Source organism: Podarcis muralis, chromosome 2, assembly GCF_964188315.1.
Source record: "Podarcis muralis chromosome 2, rPodMur119.hap1.1, whole genome shotgun sequence".
Classification (NCBI taxonomy): domain Eukaryota; kingdom Metazoa; phylum Chordata; class Lepidosauria; order Squamata; family Lacertidae; genus Podarcis; species Podarcis muralis.
In genome coordinates this window covers 88,362,448-88,379,136 of record NC_135656.1, presented here as the reverse complement: position 1 = coordinate 88,379,136, position 16,689 = coordinate 88,362,448, and the positions used below count along the sequence as shown (strand labels likewise).

The window sequence follows — 16,689 nt, the reverse complement described above, 5'->3', positions numbered from 1 at the left end:
AAATACCAGGGTACAAGGACCATTGTTTCTAGGTATGTCTGTATAGACACCAGGTTTGGTTTCAGATGTAACAGGAACTGTGGTTTTCCATTATGAGCATGAACCGCAGAAAGCTTCAGGCTGCCCCCCTCCTCCCTCATCTTTTGTACACCAGAGGAGAGTGTACACTTCCAAATGTGATTTTAAACTAACCACATTTCCTGTGAAGCTAAGCCGGAGTCAGACTATGAGCCTTCTCTGTGGAAACCTTACGTTGTGGAACTCCCCCTGCCATACACACACAGGTGTGTGCGGCCCCTTCACAATTAAAGTATCCGTATTTCAGTGAATGCTGAATACATTTTTTTTGTACATAGAAATCTGGTTTACTGATATACATCCCCACTTCACTGCTTTCACACCTGCACATTGGTTAAGAAGGGGAAGTAGCCCTTCTTTTAAAGGGGAAAGAAGAGGGCTGCATCGCCATGCTAACCACAGAAAATAATTTTCTGTTTGAAATATTTTAGACCAGCTTTTGCTTTAACACATTTTCTGTTAACACCATTTTTATTTGGGCTCATCGTAGCATATACGAATTCCTCTGCATTGTCCTTTTTTGAATGAAAAATAATGTGTATGTGGCCATTGAGAGTGATGCAAATTGGGTACATCTGATTTAAATTTCCTGTAAACTTTGATACATACACACACACACACACTGTACTAGGAAAATATTGCATTCATGTAGAAATGCCCATAGTGATAAATTTCAAAAATTAGACAGGAAACATGCTGGGATGTTTTCAGTCTTTTCATTAAAAAAAATCTGTCATCTACTGGGTTCAAAATTGTTGCAAAACATGATTAGACAATATGGCAGTGTGCCTTCAATGCTAATGTGAGACACTAGCAGCAAGAGGAAGAATGGATGGTGGTGACTCATGACTTGCCTATTATGCTGCTGTTCTTCGTTGCAAAATCTAGAATCCCCCAATTAGATTACTTCCAGCATGCCAGCAGAGCATTGCTTTCTGGTGCTTTCTGGTGGTGAAAGAAGAAAAAAAGGGTGTCATCAGGCTGACAGAAAAATCTTAGACGTACATCGATTATAGGGGGAGGGCAGTTTCAAATTTCAGTGGCACCCTGTGTGATGCTGAAATCTGGCTCCCCCCTTCCTCTTACCTTCCATTGGACTTCACAGTTGCAGTGTCCAAGAAGCTCAGCATCCAGTGCAACAGAACCAGTCACACTCCCATAGATCCACCTTTGAGGGCAGGGAGATACGTTGCTATTATCCCAGTGGAATGGCTGCCCTATCCTGTACTTGCTGAGACCAAGTGCAGGAAGGAAAAACACCCAACAAGAAAATGCAAAATGGCTTAACAATTCTGGGTATGCCCTCCGCATCTCTAGATACACCGCCAAATTCCATCAGTCAGGGACAGGGGCATCTATGTCACCCACATGATGCCCACCCACAGTGGGAGCCAGTTAGCACAACAGACATGCACCCAGCACATACCCATTGAACAAAAAACACACACACACACAATACGCAATATGCTACTAGAGTATTCCCCAGGACGTATTTGCTGTTTTGTTGTATGTGGTATTTCCTAGAACATTTGTCCACACTGTTGGGATTGGATTCTGGGTTACATCCAGAATAACACTGTAGACCTGTATGCACTTCCGTGGGAGTGAGTTCTGTTGAATTTGGTTGGGCTAACCTCTGAGCAGAATAGGATTTGGGTTAGTTGTACAGTACAGTGGTACCTCAGGTTAAGTACTTAATTCGTTCTGGAGGTCCGTTCTTAACCTGAAACTGTTCTTAACCTGAAGCACCACTTTAGTTAATGGGGCCTCCTGCTGCCGCCGTGCCACCAGAGCACGATTTCTGTTCTCATCCTGAAGCAAAGTTCTTAACCCGAGGTATTATTTCTGGGTTAGCGGAGTCTGTAAGCTGAAGCGTATGTAACCTGAGGTACCACTGTACAACTAAACTTGAAGGCCCTGGTTGTACTTAGGGTTCCATTGAGCCGGTTCTGGAATCCCCCACCCTCGGCTGCCTGTTTTGGTGGATGGGTGGGGCTCATCTACCTATCAGCCACCTAATGTCACTAGGGTGTCAGGTGACCCACTCTAGCAAGCCATGCTAGGAAGGAGAATCCAAGTCCAGTCCATAGTGCTTGGAGTTACCACCGATCAGTTGATAGGCACTGACTTCACGCTCCCCTTGCAGCTCTGCTGTTTTCTGAGATTGGCTGCATTTTGGAATTCCCCAAGGGGAATTCTGTAGCACAGCCTGTGCCAGGTGACAGCAAGCCTCCCTTGGCAAAGCACAGTCTGGAACTCATGGGATGTTGGGTTGTGGAACAAGTACTGTATTGTAGTTTGATGAAGATGGCTTAGTGGGCCATACTGGGTTTCCCACTGCCAGTCTTGATCCACTGTTCGTGCGGAATCCACCTAGGAGTACAAAATAAGAAGCTTCATTAACAGTAGCTTCATTGTTCATGCTAACTCTGACGTGCCAGGGTGCAAATGAGACTGCATATTTAAATTGCAACTATTTTTAGTTTTAAACTGACGTTTTCAAAAATGGAAACTCGTTATTGTCCAGGCCTTAAACAGGCCAACCAGTATGACCATTGCAGTGATTTGACAGCCCATGCTGAAAATTTAATTGTTCCAGTTACTTTTCCAAATCAAATTGCTCTCTGTGTGCACTCATTCCTGATGCACAGAAAAAGAATTCTATTATCTGTTGCAATTCACGCTGATTCACTCCTAGAAAATGTGAACAGTGTTTCTGAGTAATCCTAGCGTATAAAGCATGCCAGTTTACCTCTTTGAGAAAAATAACCTGCTTTTCCTGCTTTTCACATGCATCTATACTTCTAAACATTTTTGGCATATAGTGGAGAGGATCTATTCAACCAGGTTTCATATTCCTTTAGCAGCCTGGGATTCCTTTCTTCTCCATATTTTTAAAAGTTCACTACAAGGAATGCAGCACTTCATTAAAGATGTCAATAGCTGCACAAATGTTGTTGTGTTTGCTTGGGGCACACAAAGAAGGCCTTAGCAGAGGGACTAGCTGGCCTCTGCAAAAATATCGGAGACACCAGCCAAAGAATTATATTTGCTGTTCCTCTTTGCTTTCCTCAAGGGAAATATATTTGGATCCAGCTGAAAGGATTGAATCAACTCAGTTCAGCTGAGTCCATGTGCTCCTGATGTGTACCTTAATTAGGAAAATGTTGAAAGCAAACACGGGGTTGTACTGATCCTCATTATCTTTTATGATTGCAAGTGCCTCAGTAGTCTTAAACCTCTGGCTTCAGGAGAGATACTGTTAAAGTCCAGTTTATTAGAATATTGTCCCGTTTTTTTAAAAAAGCATTAACAATAACGGCAAAGAGCGATGTACACATTTTTGCTTATGTTGTAAAGTACAGTGTCCATGGCAATTGAAGTGTAGGCGGGTTCATGCATGACCCAAGAGGTCTGCAATGTCATGCATACAATCTGGCTTCGGCCTACAATGCCTGGTGTCAGGAATGAGCCAGCTCCTAGTGGAATTTTACAGCCGGCTGCAGAACAGAGAGGGTTAGAATTGACGCAGGCTGAACAGTGGTCAGCGCAGACTCTTCTGGACCTTGGAATGCAAGTTGCCAAGGCAACGACTGAGAGCAGGCTAGAACACAGCCAAAGTTCTCAGGAAGCTCAAACAGGCGCGAACAGAGATGGATGCAGTCTGTCAGAACTGGAAGAGGTTGGAGCTGATCCAATCTCTCCTAAAAGTCGTTGAATGGGAGGGCTGCTCAACAGGGAGCAAAAGAAGAGATGTAAGGGGCGACGGTTCAATATATTCTGTAGGAACCGGAAGGAGCCTTCAGAAGGGTCATCTTGAGTGATAATGTCAGCGGTTTCGTCCAGAGCTATCCAGAGCTATCTGCTTGTTTTTGCAATAAATATTAATTTTTAATTACCTACGCTTACTGTGTTATCAAGCCAGGAACTGGACTCCTCACACCTACATATATAACAGCAATCATTATTTTTCATTATATGATGAGGAACGCCCTGTAGAACGCACTCCCATCAGATGTCAAGGCAATAAGCAACTATCTTACTTTTAAAAGACATCTGAAGGCAGCCCTGTTTAGGGAAGTTTTTAATGTTTAATGCTGAATTGTGTTTTTAATTTTTGGTTGGGAGCTGCCCAGAGTCGCTGGGGAAACCCAGCCAGATGGGTGGGGTATAAATAATAAATTATTATAAATTATTATTATATTCAAAATATTTTTAAATTGACTATAACAGGGCAGAATGGGGACAAGGTGGGCTTATGCATTCTCCACTGATGCACGCAGGGGCCAGGAATGGAACTCCCATACAAAATCGTTCCCGGCTGTATGTAAAAGTATGTAAACTGGTTAAACATTCATTTTGATACCTTACAGCTAATTCATTATGCTCTGAACAAATAAGAAGAAGAAGAAGAAGAGTTTGGATTTGATATCCCGCCTTTCACTCCCTTTAAGGAGTCTCAAAGCGGCTAACATTCTCCTTTCCCTTCCTCCCCCACAACAAACACTCTGTGAGGTGAGTGGGGCTGAGAGACTTCAAAGAAGTGTGACTGGCCCAAGGTCACCCAGCAGCTGCATGTGGAGGAGCGGAGACGCGAACCCGGTTCCCCAGATTACGTGACTACCGCTCTTAACCACTACACCACACTGGCTGGTTCATGATACTCCCCTCAATGCCAAACCTCACAATTTAAGTGACTGCCATTCGATCCTGGCGCTGCAATTTGACAGCAGGAGGACCTAGTATAAAAAAAATTAAGATGAATTTGTGAAGGTTCCCTAAACATAGCAGGCACACATTGTGTTAACATAAATAAAAAGAAGAAAAGCAGAGAATCTTTCATAACTATAAAACTGAGACAAAACTCAAACCCTCCCTACCAGTGATAAACACGTATCAATATCACTCATAATAAAGCCACAATCCTGCAAACAAAAGCTCGGCAGTGTTAATCGAAAATAACAAATTATATTTTAAAAGCAAATTCTAATGAGAATTGCAGTTTATGATCTTCATTTCACATTTCTCTCTCTTGATTGTTTTCCTGTCTTTTTGAGTCTCCAGTCAAAAAATCAATTGTGTAAGCAACTTGGCAAAGTAAGGCTTTGCCAATGTCCTTGGTCTGTGTTTGATCCTGCTGCCCCATCCCTATCTCTGTGAGACTTACAGTGCAACTCAACAGAGGCATAGCCGGGGGGCGGGGGGCACGCCGGGTATGCCCCTGCCCTGGGGGCCCAAGCGGCTAGCTACACCACTGACTCAACATAGGCACCTCCGCTATGGACCTCTGCAGACTTTTATGCCACCCCCAATCTCCACAGCAGTGTGGGATTCCAGGGAATTTTCAGGCGCTCTTTACCCACCAAGGTCTGAGTTTCCTTTGGGACAATGAGGCACAGCAGAGACTTGCCGTACATACGTATATTTACAACCTGAGCCTACATTGGAGGGGCTCAAAGCACTGCACTCCAAGCAGGTTTGATTTCTCCCATAGCTGCGGCCTTGGATTCAAACTGTCAACCTACATTGTGCTCTGACTCCTGCTTTCTCCGGCCTGCCACCACTTGCAAACTGCAACTCTTCCCCCCCCCCCCCGCCTTCAGTTTACATCATCCCCAAATGCAATCCTGAAACTCCCTCCTAGAAACTGGCATTGTGTTCTGCTCCACCCCTTTGCTGGCTGGCACACAGTCTTAGCTTTGCTAATGCGTTTCTTAATGGCTCATCACCCTTCTCTTTGTTAATGGCCATTACTTCATCAGTAAGGCAGCCTCTAGGCAATTACTTCATCAGTAAGGCAGCCTGGCTTATATTTGAACGTTTGCTGGGGGTTCAGGGGTTAAAAGGTCTGTCGCCCACATACTCATAATGATACCTTCTTCCTCCTGTTAGCAGTTCTGTTAGAATATCTTTATGCCTAGGCCAACCAGTGTGGTACTGAAGGGAAGAAAGGCTGGATGAGTGAGATCTTGACTGCTGGGGGGGGGGGGCATTGCATAAACATTGCACAAACAATACCTGTGTGTGTGTATACACCTTTATATCCGCCTTCTCCAACCTGGTGTCCTCCAGATGTGCCAGCCAGCATGACTAGTGGTCAAGGATTATGGGAGTTATAGTCCAAAACATTTGGAGGGAACCAGGTTGTACAAGGGTATACAGTGCTACCTTGGGTTAAGAACTTAATTCGTTCCAGAGGTCCGTTCTTAACCTGAAGCACCACTTTAGCTAATGGGGCCTCCTGCTGCCACTGCGCCGCCAGAGCACAATTTCTGTTCTCATCCTGAAGCAAAGTTCTTAACCCGAGGTACTATTTCTGAGTTAGCGGAGTCTGTAACCTGAAGCGTATGTAACCCGAGGTACCACTGTATATGATCCTCACATCAAGAGTTTGGCAAGTTTTCATGGAAGTGAATTTCATATATTGCTTTCTCAAAATGGGTTAGCATATTGTCAATTTATTTTAAAATCAGACTCTGGGTCTGGAAAATTATAGGTCATAGATCAGTGTTAGGACACACTCTTTGCATGCAAAAAGCCAGATTCTAGTCTAGACATCTCTAGTGAAATTTTTTTTGGCTGATGGGGCTGGTAAAGAGCTCTGCCTGAGATCTAGGATGGAAGCTGTGAGTCAGAGTAGATAATGCTGAGCTAGACTAATTGGAACACTTAGACTGAATGGTGTAACCAACACCAGTGGATTGCAACCTTTTTGGTATGGCAACACACAAGTCCAAATTTAATTGATATAGTGACCCATTGATTCATTATTGCATGAATTCTAAACCTTAGGTCTCAGCAGTCATCAGTCGCATGCATTTTAAATGCACATTAACCAATTTTATAACTTGAAACATCCAATAGGAAAGTGTTCTTAGCACCTACGAGCACAAGTATTTGGGGCCTGAGTCATGTGAACACCTTCTGATTTCTGATTTCTGTTCTCATCCTGAAGCAAAGTTCTTAACCCGAGGTACTATTTTTGGGTTAGCGGAGTCTGTAACCTGAAGTATATGTAACCCGAGGTACCACTGTATGTGTGTGTAAGAATAAATAGTTATGCCCTTCCTCCTATTAGTGGTAATAAAATTACCCTCAACATCAAAACAACCCCAAGACCTATGTTAATTTACCTATGTTAAAATACACATACATAAGTAAACTTCTTACCTCAGGCCCAGACCACCACTGGAATGTGGCCCCTGCCAGTTGTCCAGAAGGGAAAGCGGCCCTCAGGTTGGGAAAGGTTTCTTACCTCTGATGTATAGGATTACACTTAGTCATCCAAAGCAAACATTAACTAATTGGTACAGGTGAAAGATTTCAAGGTGCATTGGATCATTGTCATATCATAGATAATTATGCTTGACTCTTTTTATTGCTTCCTTGCCTTGAGGATAGTGTCAGAAATCTCTACTGGATTTAAGTGAATTCAATATATGGTGATTTTCCCTCATTCCCTCTCTTTCTCTCATTCTCATTCTCTTGCTCATTCTCTCTCTTACTCTCTCCGTCTCTCCTGACATGCGGTATTTTTTTAAGTTGTTGATTTTATGGTGTAATTCTGGAATTTCCAAAGTATGCTCAGAAGGGCAGGTGACCAGTTTTCTTCCAGCGTGGTCTTTGGTTGCTGCGGGGAGGGAAGGAGGAACGAATGAATCTTCAAGCTGTTTCTCCCCTCAAAAATATATCAATGTAAATTACTTCTTCTCTGCTTTTCTAAGAAACTTGCATTAAAAACAAAGCCCAGACAAATTGTAGAAACAATAACCTACAATACAAAGATAATTTAAAAGTTGGCAGAGAACAATAAAAGCATTAGACACAGCCATAAAACACCTTACGAGATGGTTTGTTGTGCAGTAAATGTGCTGCTGCTGTTTGTTGCAGGGAATCCAAATGTCTTTCCCAAAATAGCAGTTGTGCTTAAAAAGAATCTGCATTTAAATTACAGCATTTTGTTGCTGGAAAGATTACGCCCCCCCCAGTCAAGGATGTACAGTGGTACCTTGGGTTAAGAACTTAATTCGGTCTGGAGGTCCGTTCTTAACCTGAAACTGTTCTTAACCTGAAGCACCACTTTAGCTAATGGGGCCTCCTGCTGCCGCTGCTGCACGATTTCTGTTCTTATCCTGAAGCAAAGTTCTTAACCTGAGGTAATATTTCTGGGTTGAGCGGAGAACCCCACCTGAGGGTCTGTTCACATTACCGCTTTAAAGCTCAAGTTCTGTGTGTTCCCCTGCTGCCCCATGTGTAGGAACACTTAGCTGGCTTCCTCAACCTCAGCCCTCCAGATGTTTTTGGCCTACAATTCCCATGATCCCTAGCTAGCAGGACCAGTGGTCAGGGATGATGGGAATTGTAGTCTCAAAACATCTGGAGGGCCGAGCTTGAGGAAGCCTGACTTAAGGACTCCAAGCTGGTTTGAGAAAAAACCTCATTATACAGCAGTATTTTATAAAATAAAAAGGAAGTACAGGATGCATATGGATTTTGGGTGACATTTGAACACAGATTAGAAACAGCACTGGAAACGCAAACACAGCCTGAGTCACATTTCCATTTCTCTATGTAAGTCTGATCCATATCCTGCTACTTTAACTCTGTATTTTGATGCTGCTTTCACAGGGAACTCACTTTCGTTACCTACTGATTCTGCAAGGACTCCTTTAGAGACCCCTCAACAGGAAAATGCATCCCTGCATCCAACTGGGAACAAAAATAAGGCCACAGCAGGTGAGACAGAAATGCCAGCGCTGCCAAATTCAGGTACAATACAGGCAGGGATGAAAACAAAACAAAAAAATGTTTTCAAACTTTGGTGAAGTTCTACAAGGAAGTGGTTCTCAACTGGTGTTAACCACATGCGTGCAATGACTTAATTCCCAAATGTGTCATGCCCTAAAGTTTCAAGAAAGTTCTGAGTATTCTCAGCAGCTGACTATTTGCTTAACCTTTGATTCTGCTGGAAGAAGTGAGAAAGTTGTCTGTGCTGCAGTAATTCTACAGATGCAATACTGAGCCTGGTCATTTAATAGTTGTGTAAAAGAGAATTTCAGCAGATGGTGCAGAGCTGAGAAAGGCTCAAAAGTTCTTTTTTCTATGTGACTGTTGAAGGTACAAGATCCCTAAATATAGTAGCACCTAACCTCTCCCTTCATCAAAGGAGGGTTATTGCATCTTACACATAGTACCTGAGTTTAAATGGCAAAATAATTGTGTTGTTGTTTAGTCATTTAGTTGTGTCCGACTCTTCGTGACCCCATGGACTAGAGCATGCCAGGCACTCCTGTCTTCCTCTGCCTCCCGCATATGATTCATCAAATAAATGACACGTGCATATTTAAATTTCCTGAAATAAATATTTGGGTGCTCATTGGGAAAATAATAGGCCCTTACCTTTTCATGAGTTATGGAGAGACTTAGCCATTTAAACCAGCGGTGGGGAGCAGGTGGCCCTCCAGATGTTATTGGACTCCATCTCTCATCAGCAGCGTCAGTGGTTTGGGCTGACAGGACTTGTAGTCCGACAACACGTAGAGCATCACAGGTTTGCCCATCCCTGTGTTTAATTTACTTTTGACAAGACAATGCTCTAAACAGCTTTGTGCCATTCGTAATTGACTATATCTTTTTTGTAAACCGCTTAGTCAAGCCGTATATAAATTTTATATAAATTTATATAGCCACTCTGGGTGGCTTCCAACCGAATATTAAAAACAAAATACAGCATTAAACATTAAAAACTTCCCTAAACAAGGCTGCCTTCAGATGTCTTTTAAAAGTAAGTTGCTTATTTCCTTGACATCTGATGGGAGGGCGTTCCATAGGGCAGACACCACTACTGAGAAGGCCCTCTGCCTGGTTCCCTGTAACTTCCCCCATGCCTTACAAATGTCATACAATGGTGATCAGTGAGGGAACCTCCAGAAGGCCCTCGGCGCTGGACCTCAGTGTCCAGGCTGAATGATGGGGGTGGAGATGCTCCTTCAGGTAAACAAGACCGAGGCTGTTTAGGGCTTTAAAGGTCAGCACCAACACTTTGAATTGTGCTCAGAACTGTACTGGGAGCTAATGCTCGTCTCTCAGGTCTGGTGTTATATGGTCTCGGCGGCCACTCCCAGTCACCAGTCAAGCTGCCGCATTCTGGATTAATTGCAGAAATAATAGTAATACAGTCGTACTTTGGAAGTCAACAGCTTAGTTCCCGAATGTTTGGACTCCCAAACGTTGCAAAGTGGCTGTTCCAGTTTGCGAACTATTTTTGGAAGCCAAATTTCCGATGGGGCTTCCGCAGCTTCCGATTGGCTGCAGGAGCTTCCTGCAGCCAATCAGAAGCTGCACTTTGGTTTTCGAACGTTTTGGAAGTCAAATAGTCTTCTGGAATGGATTTCTTTCGACTTCCAAGGTATGACTGTAGTGACCTTTGCCATCTTAATCTGAACACATTTTTTTAAAAAAAATAAAGTAAAAATAAACGCTACAGCTAAGCAGCCATGAAGTGGTTTGTAATACTGTACTTCAAATTAGTGCCTTAAGGTTTCCCCGCTAACCAATATGTCTGAAAAGCTACAAAATGGTCAGATGATATGTAACCACATTGATAGCAGAGAATGTTCCATTTCACTCTGTGGACATTACTTCCAAGCAAACATGTAGAGGATCAGAGTGGCAGAGAACATGATAACGTGTTCTTTTGTTGGAACAACTGGTGTGAAATGCTGGAGGACTTCTAACCCTGTGATTTTTTTTCATCGGACACAGATGTTCAGAACAAAACAAATCTATTTCTTGTGGGGCCCTTGAGGTTGCACAAATAGCCTGTTCTTAAAGTACCTATTTTTGTCACTTTCAGATCCTGCTCTAAAACCAGAGGCACATTTGCTTCCTCTATCCCCACCTCCAACTTCTATGGACCTTCCACATTCTTTACGTTCAAATCCACCAGTATTGCCGAGTGTCAAGGTAAACGTTAGATTCATAGATTTAGAAGGGAACCTTAAATATCATCCAGCTGACCCCGCTGAAAGTTCTGCTATCAAAACGGCTTGCACCCAAGTTCTTTCTAATTTTCAGTCAAAAATCCTTGTTCTTGTTTGAATTTGAACTTGTTGGTTTGGGTGCAGATTTATACATATAAATAAATTGTTTTTTTTTTAAAAAAAATTGTGTCCAATATTTTACATATTTTTGTAACTTGTCAGGAATAAGCAAGGACCAAACTACATGTTGTTATTATTATTCACTCCTTTTTAAAAGCGTGACTAAACTAGCCACTCTTGCTTAAAAGAAAAGAAGCCACATGGCGCCTTGATTCAATGTCCTCTTGAAGAGGATCAGAGCAGAGCAGTGATTTTCCATTGAAATTCACCCTCCCTCCCCAGGTGCTATTTGCCCATAAAAATGCTGTTTCATATACCTTCAGGGTCAAGTAGCAATGGATCTGTTGTTTGACGGGTGTGACATCCCCTTGGTGGTATTCAGTGGAGTAACCCTGCTATGTCTTCTCTCTCTGAAATCTCTAGCCTGGCAGTTCTCCCATCCCTCAACAGGAAGCTATTCCTAATCTCCTCACTGCAAGCCTTTTGTGGGCTCCAGAAGAAGTGGAAGCTGTCACCAGTGGCTTCAGTGAGGAAAACCGAATTAGTGAAGGCATGTTTGCCATTGCCTACAAAGGTTGCCGGGACAACAATTTATACGTGGTTAAAAGACTAAAAGAGGTAGGTGACTTTCTTCATTTAAGCCATAAATTCAACAAAAATTAGAAAATCTGGTTATAAGTAGGTTTGCCACTGAATTCTTAGAGTGGATTCTTGAAACTCCCCCTCTTAAGACCTCTGTTGATTTGGTGGAAGCCCCACAAGCACAGAATTGGAAAATCCTATGGAAAGAAAAGTAAGTACAGTGTAATTAAACCCAATGATAACCATACAGAGAGGATGGCTTAGTGTCCAGGCCCTAACCAGTCTGACAGGTTAGAAGTGCAAGCAAGTACATGTGAGGCTAAGTACATGCTAAGGTGTCAATCCAGCAAGTGACACGCTCCCCTCCGCACACTATCTTTTCGATACGTGGGGTGGGCACAACTGTTAGCACAGCAAGCAGCTGGAGTCCTGAGATATTTGGGGGGGGGGGGGAACAGGACACACACCTGATTGGCAGAAGGAGGTGGCAAAGGCTCAGCAGAAGGCAGTGAACTGGGTGTATCTGGAGGGATGGGATGCTCCTCTGCTAACTGCCTGATCCTTCCCTGGGGTCTTCCTCTCCGTGCCCGAAGCCACTGGGTCCCCCTTCCCTCTGGATCAGACACCTATTGAGGTTTGGAAATAATGACCTGGAACACATTGGGACATTCCCCAAGACTCTCCAGCACCAGCAAGTGTGGTGTAGTGGTTAAGAGCGACAGACTCGTAATCTGGGGAACTGGGTTCGCGTCTCCGCTCCTCCACATGCAGCTGCTGGGTGACCTTGGGCTAGTCACACTTCTCTGAAGTCTCTCAGCCCCACTCACCTCACAGAGTGTTTGTTGTGGGGGAGGAAGGGAAAGGAGAATGTTAGCCGCTTTGAGACTCCTTCGGGTAGTGATAAAGCGGGATATCAAATCCAAACTACTACTCCTCTTCTTCTTCTTCTTCTTCTTCTTCTTCTTCTTCTTCTTCTTCTTCTTCTTCTTCTTCTTCTTTGAGTTCCTCCCACTCATCCTCCGGCTCTGATCACCCCCTCTATGACACCTTCATAGGGCTCATAGCACTTAGTTGGATATCCCCTGTATGGATTGTATGACATTTGTAGGGCATGGGGGAAGCTACAGGGACCCAGGCAGAGGGCCTTCTCGGTAGTGGCGCCCGCCCTGTGGAATATCCTCCCATCAGATGTCAAGGAAATAAGCAACTATCTGACTTTTAGAAGACATCTGAAGGCAGCCCTGTTTAGGGAAGTTTATAATGTTTGATTTTTATCACTTTTTTATTATTATTAATATTCTGTTGGGAGCCGCCCAGAGTGGCTGGGAAAACACAGCCAGATGGGTGGGGTATAAATAAATTATTATTATTATGCACAAAGGAGCAGATTTCTAAGGGGTTGGTATACTGATTAAATTAAAAGATATCAAAGTTAAAATACCAACTGCATCACCTCCATTCTCAACTCAGCATTTTAATATTAGGCTCAGATTAGTGCTACTGAAGCTTAATTATCTGCTTAAGATAGCGGACAGTGGATATATGGTTTATTAGAATATATACATATATTCATCATTTAAACGGAGTTGACTATTGGGGCAAAAAATAAATGTATTCTCTTTTTATGCTTCACAGCAAAATCAGACACAAAAACTATTCCGTACAGAGGTACAGATCTGCTTCCGGTATGTAGCTACACAAAACTTGATGGTGTCTGCCCAAATGGCTTCAGTTTACTTTGTGTTTGAATTATGCAAATGAGCCCCCCCTTTTTTTTAAGAAGCTCTAGGAGGCATTGGATCTTTTAGCCCCTGCAGGATGTTTGGGGGGGGGGGAATGGTAAATAAGTGGAGGCTGTTTTGATATTTCTCTCGTATGTAACTCAAATGCACACATTCCAGGCTGTTACGCAGTCTTTGAATATTTATTGCTGTGCCTTTGCTTGTTGTAAAATCTTTGAAAATAATTAACTGCGATTAAAAGCTACTTGTCTGTCAGAATCAAAGATTTTCCCCATTATGTCCACTGCACTCAAGCTATGGGCACTTCCCCAGTCTGCTTGGAAGGGGAACAGATGTGCATTTTTTGGACAGCCAATAGCTCAAGGAATCCCTGATCTAGCAAGATCCAGCTCAAAAGCATGAGAACCTTCCCTGACTCACCCAGATTGTCCCTGTAATTCAGGGTACACGAACTGATGCATACCCCTAACAAATACACTGAGATGCAACTGTTTATTTATTTATTTGATTCCATTTATGAATCACTTCCCATGAAATATCTCCAAGTGATCTCACAGTAAAAATGTTAACAATAAAGACAGTTTTTAAAATCCCATATCTATCTGCCTGTCTGCCTCCTTGTGCACACTTCATATGTAAAAATATTTTCGGATTCAATACAGATACCAGCTCTTAGTAACTATAAGAAATAATTTTGTGGTTCTTCTGTAGCATGCAGTAGAAAAGTGTCAAGTAGGTATGTGTGTTTGTATGCACAGTTTGATGGAGCTCCACTATGGCCTGTATGTAAAAATAAGTCCCTGTGCTGCCTAAAACACTTCAGTTCAGTTTTGACATAGCAGTGAAGTTGTAATGCAAATATAAGCATGTCAGAAGGGTTGGTGACATACACATATTTTTAGACTTTGAAAGTCATTTCAGTATTTGGAGCAGAAGTCCTTGACTGGTTAGTTTACTTCACGTGCAGGAAGCAGTAGTGATGAATTGAGGTGGGGGTGTGTGCATAAGCCTGAGGCATATTTCCGTTCTAATCTCACATGGCAGTGTGTAGAGCGAGAGAAACATCCAAGACTTAGTACTCTCTACTGATTGAAAAGATTGCATACCGAACTGTGAAGATCAGAGCTGGCATAACCCATTTTGCCGCCTGAGGCAGAACAGGAAATCTACCCACCTCCACTGTTGCAGTATGCCTCTGAATGACAGTTGCTGGCATCGCAGGTTCAGAGAGTGCTGTTTTGCTCAGGTCCAGCAGGGCTCTTATGTTCTTAAGTAGGTATCTTAAATTCTGGTACATTACGTTTTCTCACATATCTGTTCAAATACCCTTTAGGAGTTGCCATCCTAACATTTTGCGGTTGTTAGGCTTTACTGTAGAAAGTGGATTTCACTGCCTGATATACCCTTACATGCCTAATGGATCGTTGATGGACAGACTACAGTGTCAGGTAAGCAACCAGTTTGCATGCTGTGTCACAGTTCCACAAAAATACTGTGTTAAAAGCTGACATACTCTAATGTACTATACCAGGAATAGCCAACATGGTGCCCGCCAGATGTTGCTGGACAACAACTCCCATGATCCCCGGCAGCTGGTCTTGCCGACGGGCTGATAGGAATTGTGGACTTCAACAATTGGAGGGCATCATATGACTATCCTTGTACGATGCTAATGTTGCCCTGGCTGCACAGATGAGAGGAAAGGCACTTTGGCCACAGTCACTGGCCAGTTATTCTGACTCTCACCATTTTACAAAAAGCTGCTCGGGGAGCCTGCTTCCTTTTAGAAAGAAATCAGCTGCAGTGGCCAGTCAGTTGCCAATCACTGTAGCTGTAGAGATGAAGGCAAGAACAAGAACACCGTGGCCCCAGCTGCTAGCCAAAGGAGGTTGGACCGTCTCCTTTTCAGCAATAAAATAATTTATTTATTAATGTATTGTTGATACCCCGCCCATCTGGCTACGTTTTCCCAGCCACTCTTGGCAACTCCCAAGAAAATATTAAAAACACGCTAAAACATCAAAGATTAAAAACTTCCCTAAAAAGGGCTTCCTTCAGATGTCTTCTAAAAGTCAGTTGTTTATTTCCTTGACATCTGATGGGAGGGCGTTCCACAGGGCAGGCGCCACTACCAAGAAGGCCCTCTGCCTGGTTCCCTGTAACCTCACTTCTCACAGTGAGGGAACCGCCAGAAGGCCCTCGGAGCTGGACCTCAGTGTCCGGGCTGAATGATGGGGATGGAGACGCTCCTTCAGGTATACATATAAATTGTGTGCCATTAAAATATTCTATGAAAAATATTCCAAATAGAATATTCTAATATTGTACAATAATCTAATACTGAATCACTAATACTGGGCTGAGGCTGTTTAGGGCTTTAAAGGTCAGCACCAAAACTTTGAATTGTGCTCAGAAACGTACTGGGAGCCAATGTAGGTCTTTATTTTTAGGACTTTAAATTAAGTCTCCTTTAAATGTAATTATATGCGTGTGTGTGTATATATATAGAGAGAGAGAGAGAGAGAGCGCGCGAGCGAGCTCAGAACTTTTGAGATGGAGTGGGACTGTTGAATCAAGCAAGTAGACATGCTGACCTGCATTCTTTTTGTAACACATTGTCTGCATACATACCATACATTTAAAGCACATTCTCTCTCCCACCCCCCGCACCAAAGCATCCTGGGAACTGTAGTTTGTTAAGGGTTCCAGGAATTATAATTCGGTGAGGGGGTAAACTGCAGTTCCCAGGATTCCTTTGTGTGTGTAGCTGAGTGCTTTAAGTGTCTGGTTTGTAGACAGCTCCGGTCATTGGTCCATCTAGCTCAGTGTTGTCCACACGGACTGGCAGCAGCTGTCCACGGTTTCAGGCAGGGGACATTCCCAGCCTTACCTAGAGATGTTGGGGGTTGAACTTGGGACCTTCGGCGTGTAAAGCAGACGTTCTGCCGCTGGACTACAGGCCCTTTCCCAAAGGTCATTGAGTAATTGGTGGTGAAAGGGGCAGAAACAAGTTCAAACATTTGCCTGCGTCAGGGATTGAAAAGGTTACACGTACTTTTATGTGGGGAAAATATTTACTGCCACAAGGTGAGTCAGGGCAGGATTTGTCTGTCAGCTTCTGCTTGTGGTTTAAGAAACTAAAAAAGTGTATGACTAGTTCTTTGGACTTGTGATTTGTGAAGAGT

General features: G+C 43.2%; 1 protein-coding gene across 6 annotated transcripts in view; it reads left to right on the top strand.

The window, feature by feature from the left end:
• The window catches only part of IRAK2 (interleukin 1 receptor associated kinase 2), a 33,727-nt gene that overhangs the window by 5,836 nt on the left and 11,202 nt on the right, over window positions 1-16,689 (top strand). For all 6 annotated transcript variants that reach the window (XR_013391995.1, XM_028719307.2, XM_077924994.1 and 3 more), the window contains exons 3-7: window positions 8,707-8,814; window positions 10,934-11,043; window positions 11,604-11,798; window positions 13,398-13,447; window positions 14,838-14,952. Coding sequence is in view for 5 of the 6 variants with exons in the window: in XM_028719307.2 (XP_028575140.2) it covers window positions 8,707-8,814; window positions 10,934-11,043; window positions 11,604-11,798; window positions 13,398-13,447; window positions 14,838-14,952 (578 nt within the window). In the remaining variant the exon portion in view is untranslated. The remainder of the gene's footprint in view (window positions 1-8,706; window positions 8,815-10,933; window positions 11,044-11,603; window positions 11,799-13,397; window positions 13,448-14,837; window positions 14,953-16,689) is intronic.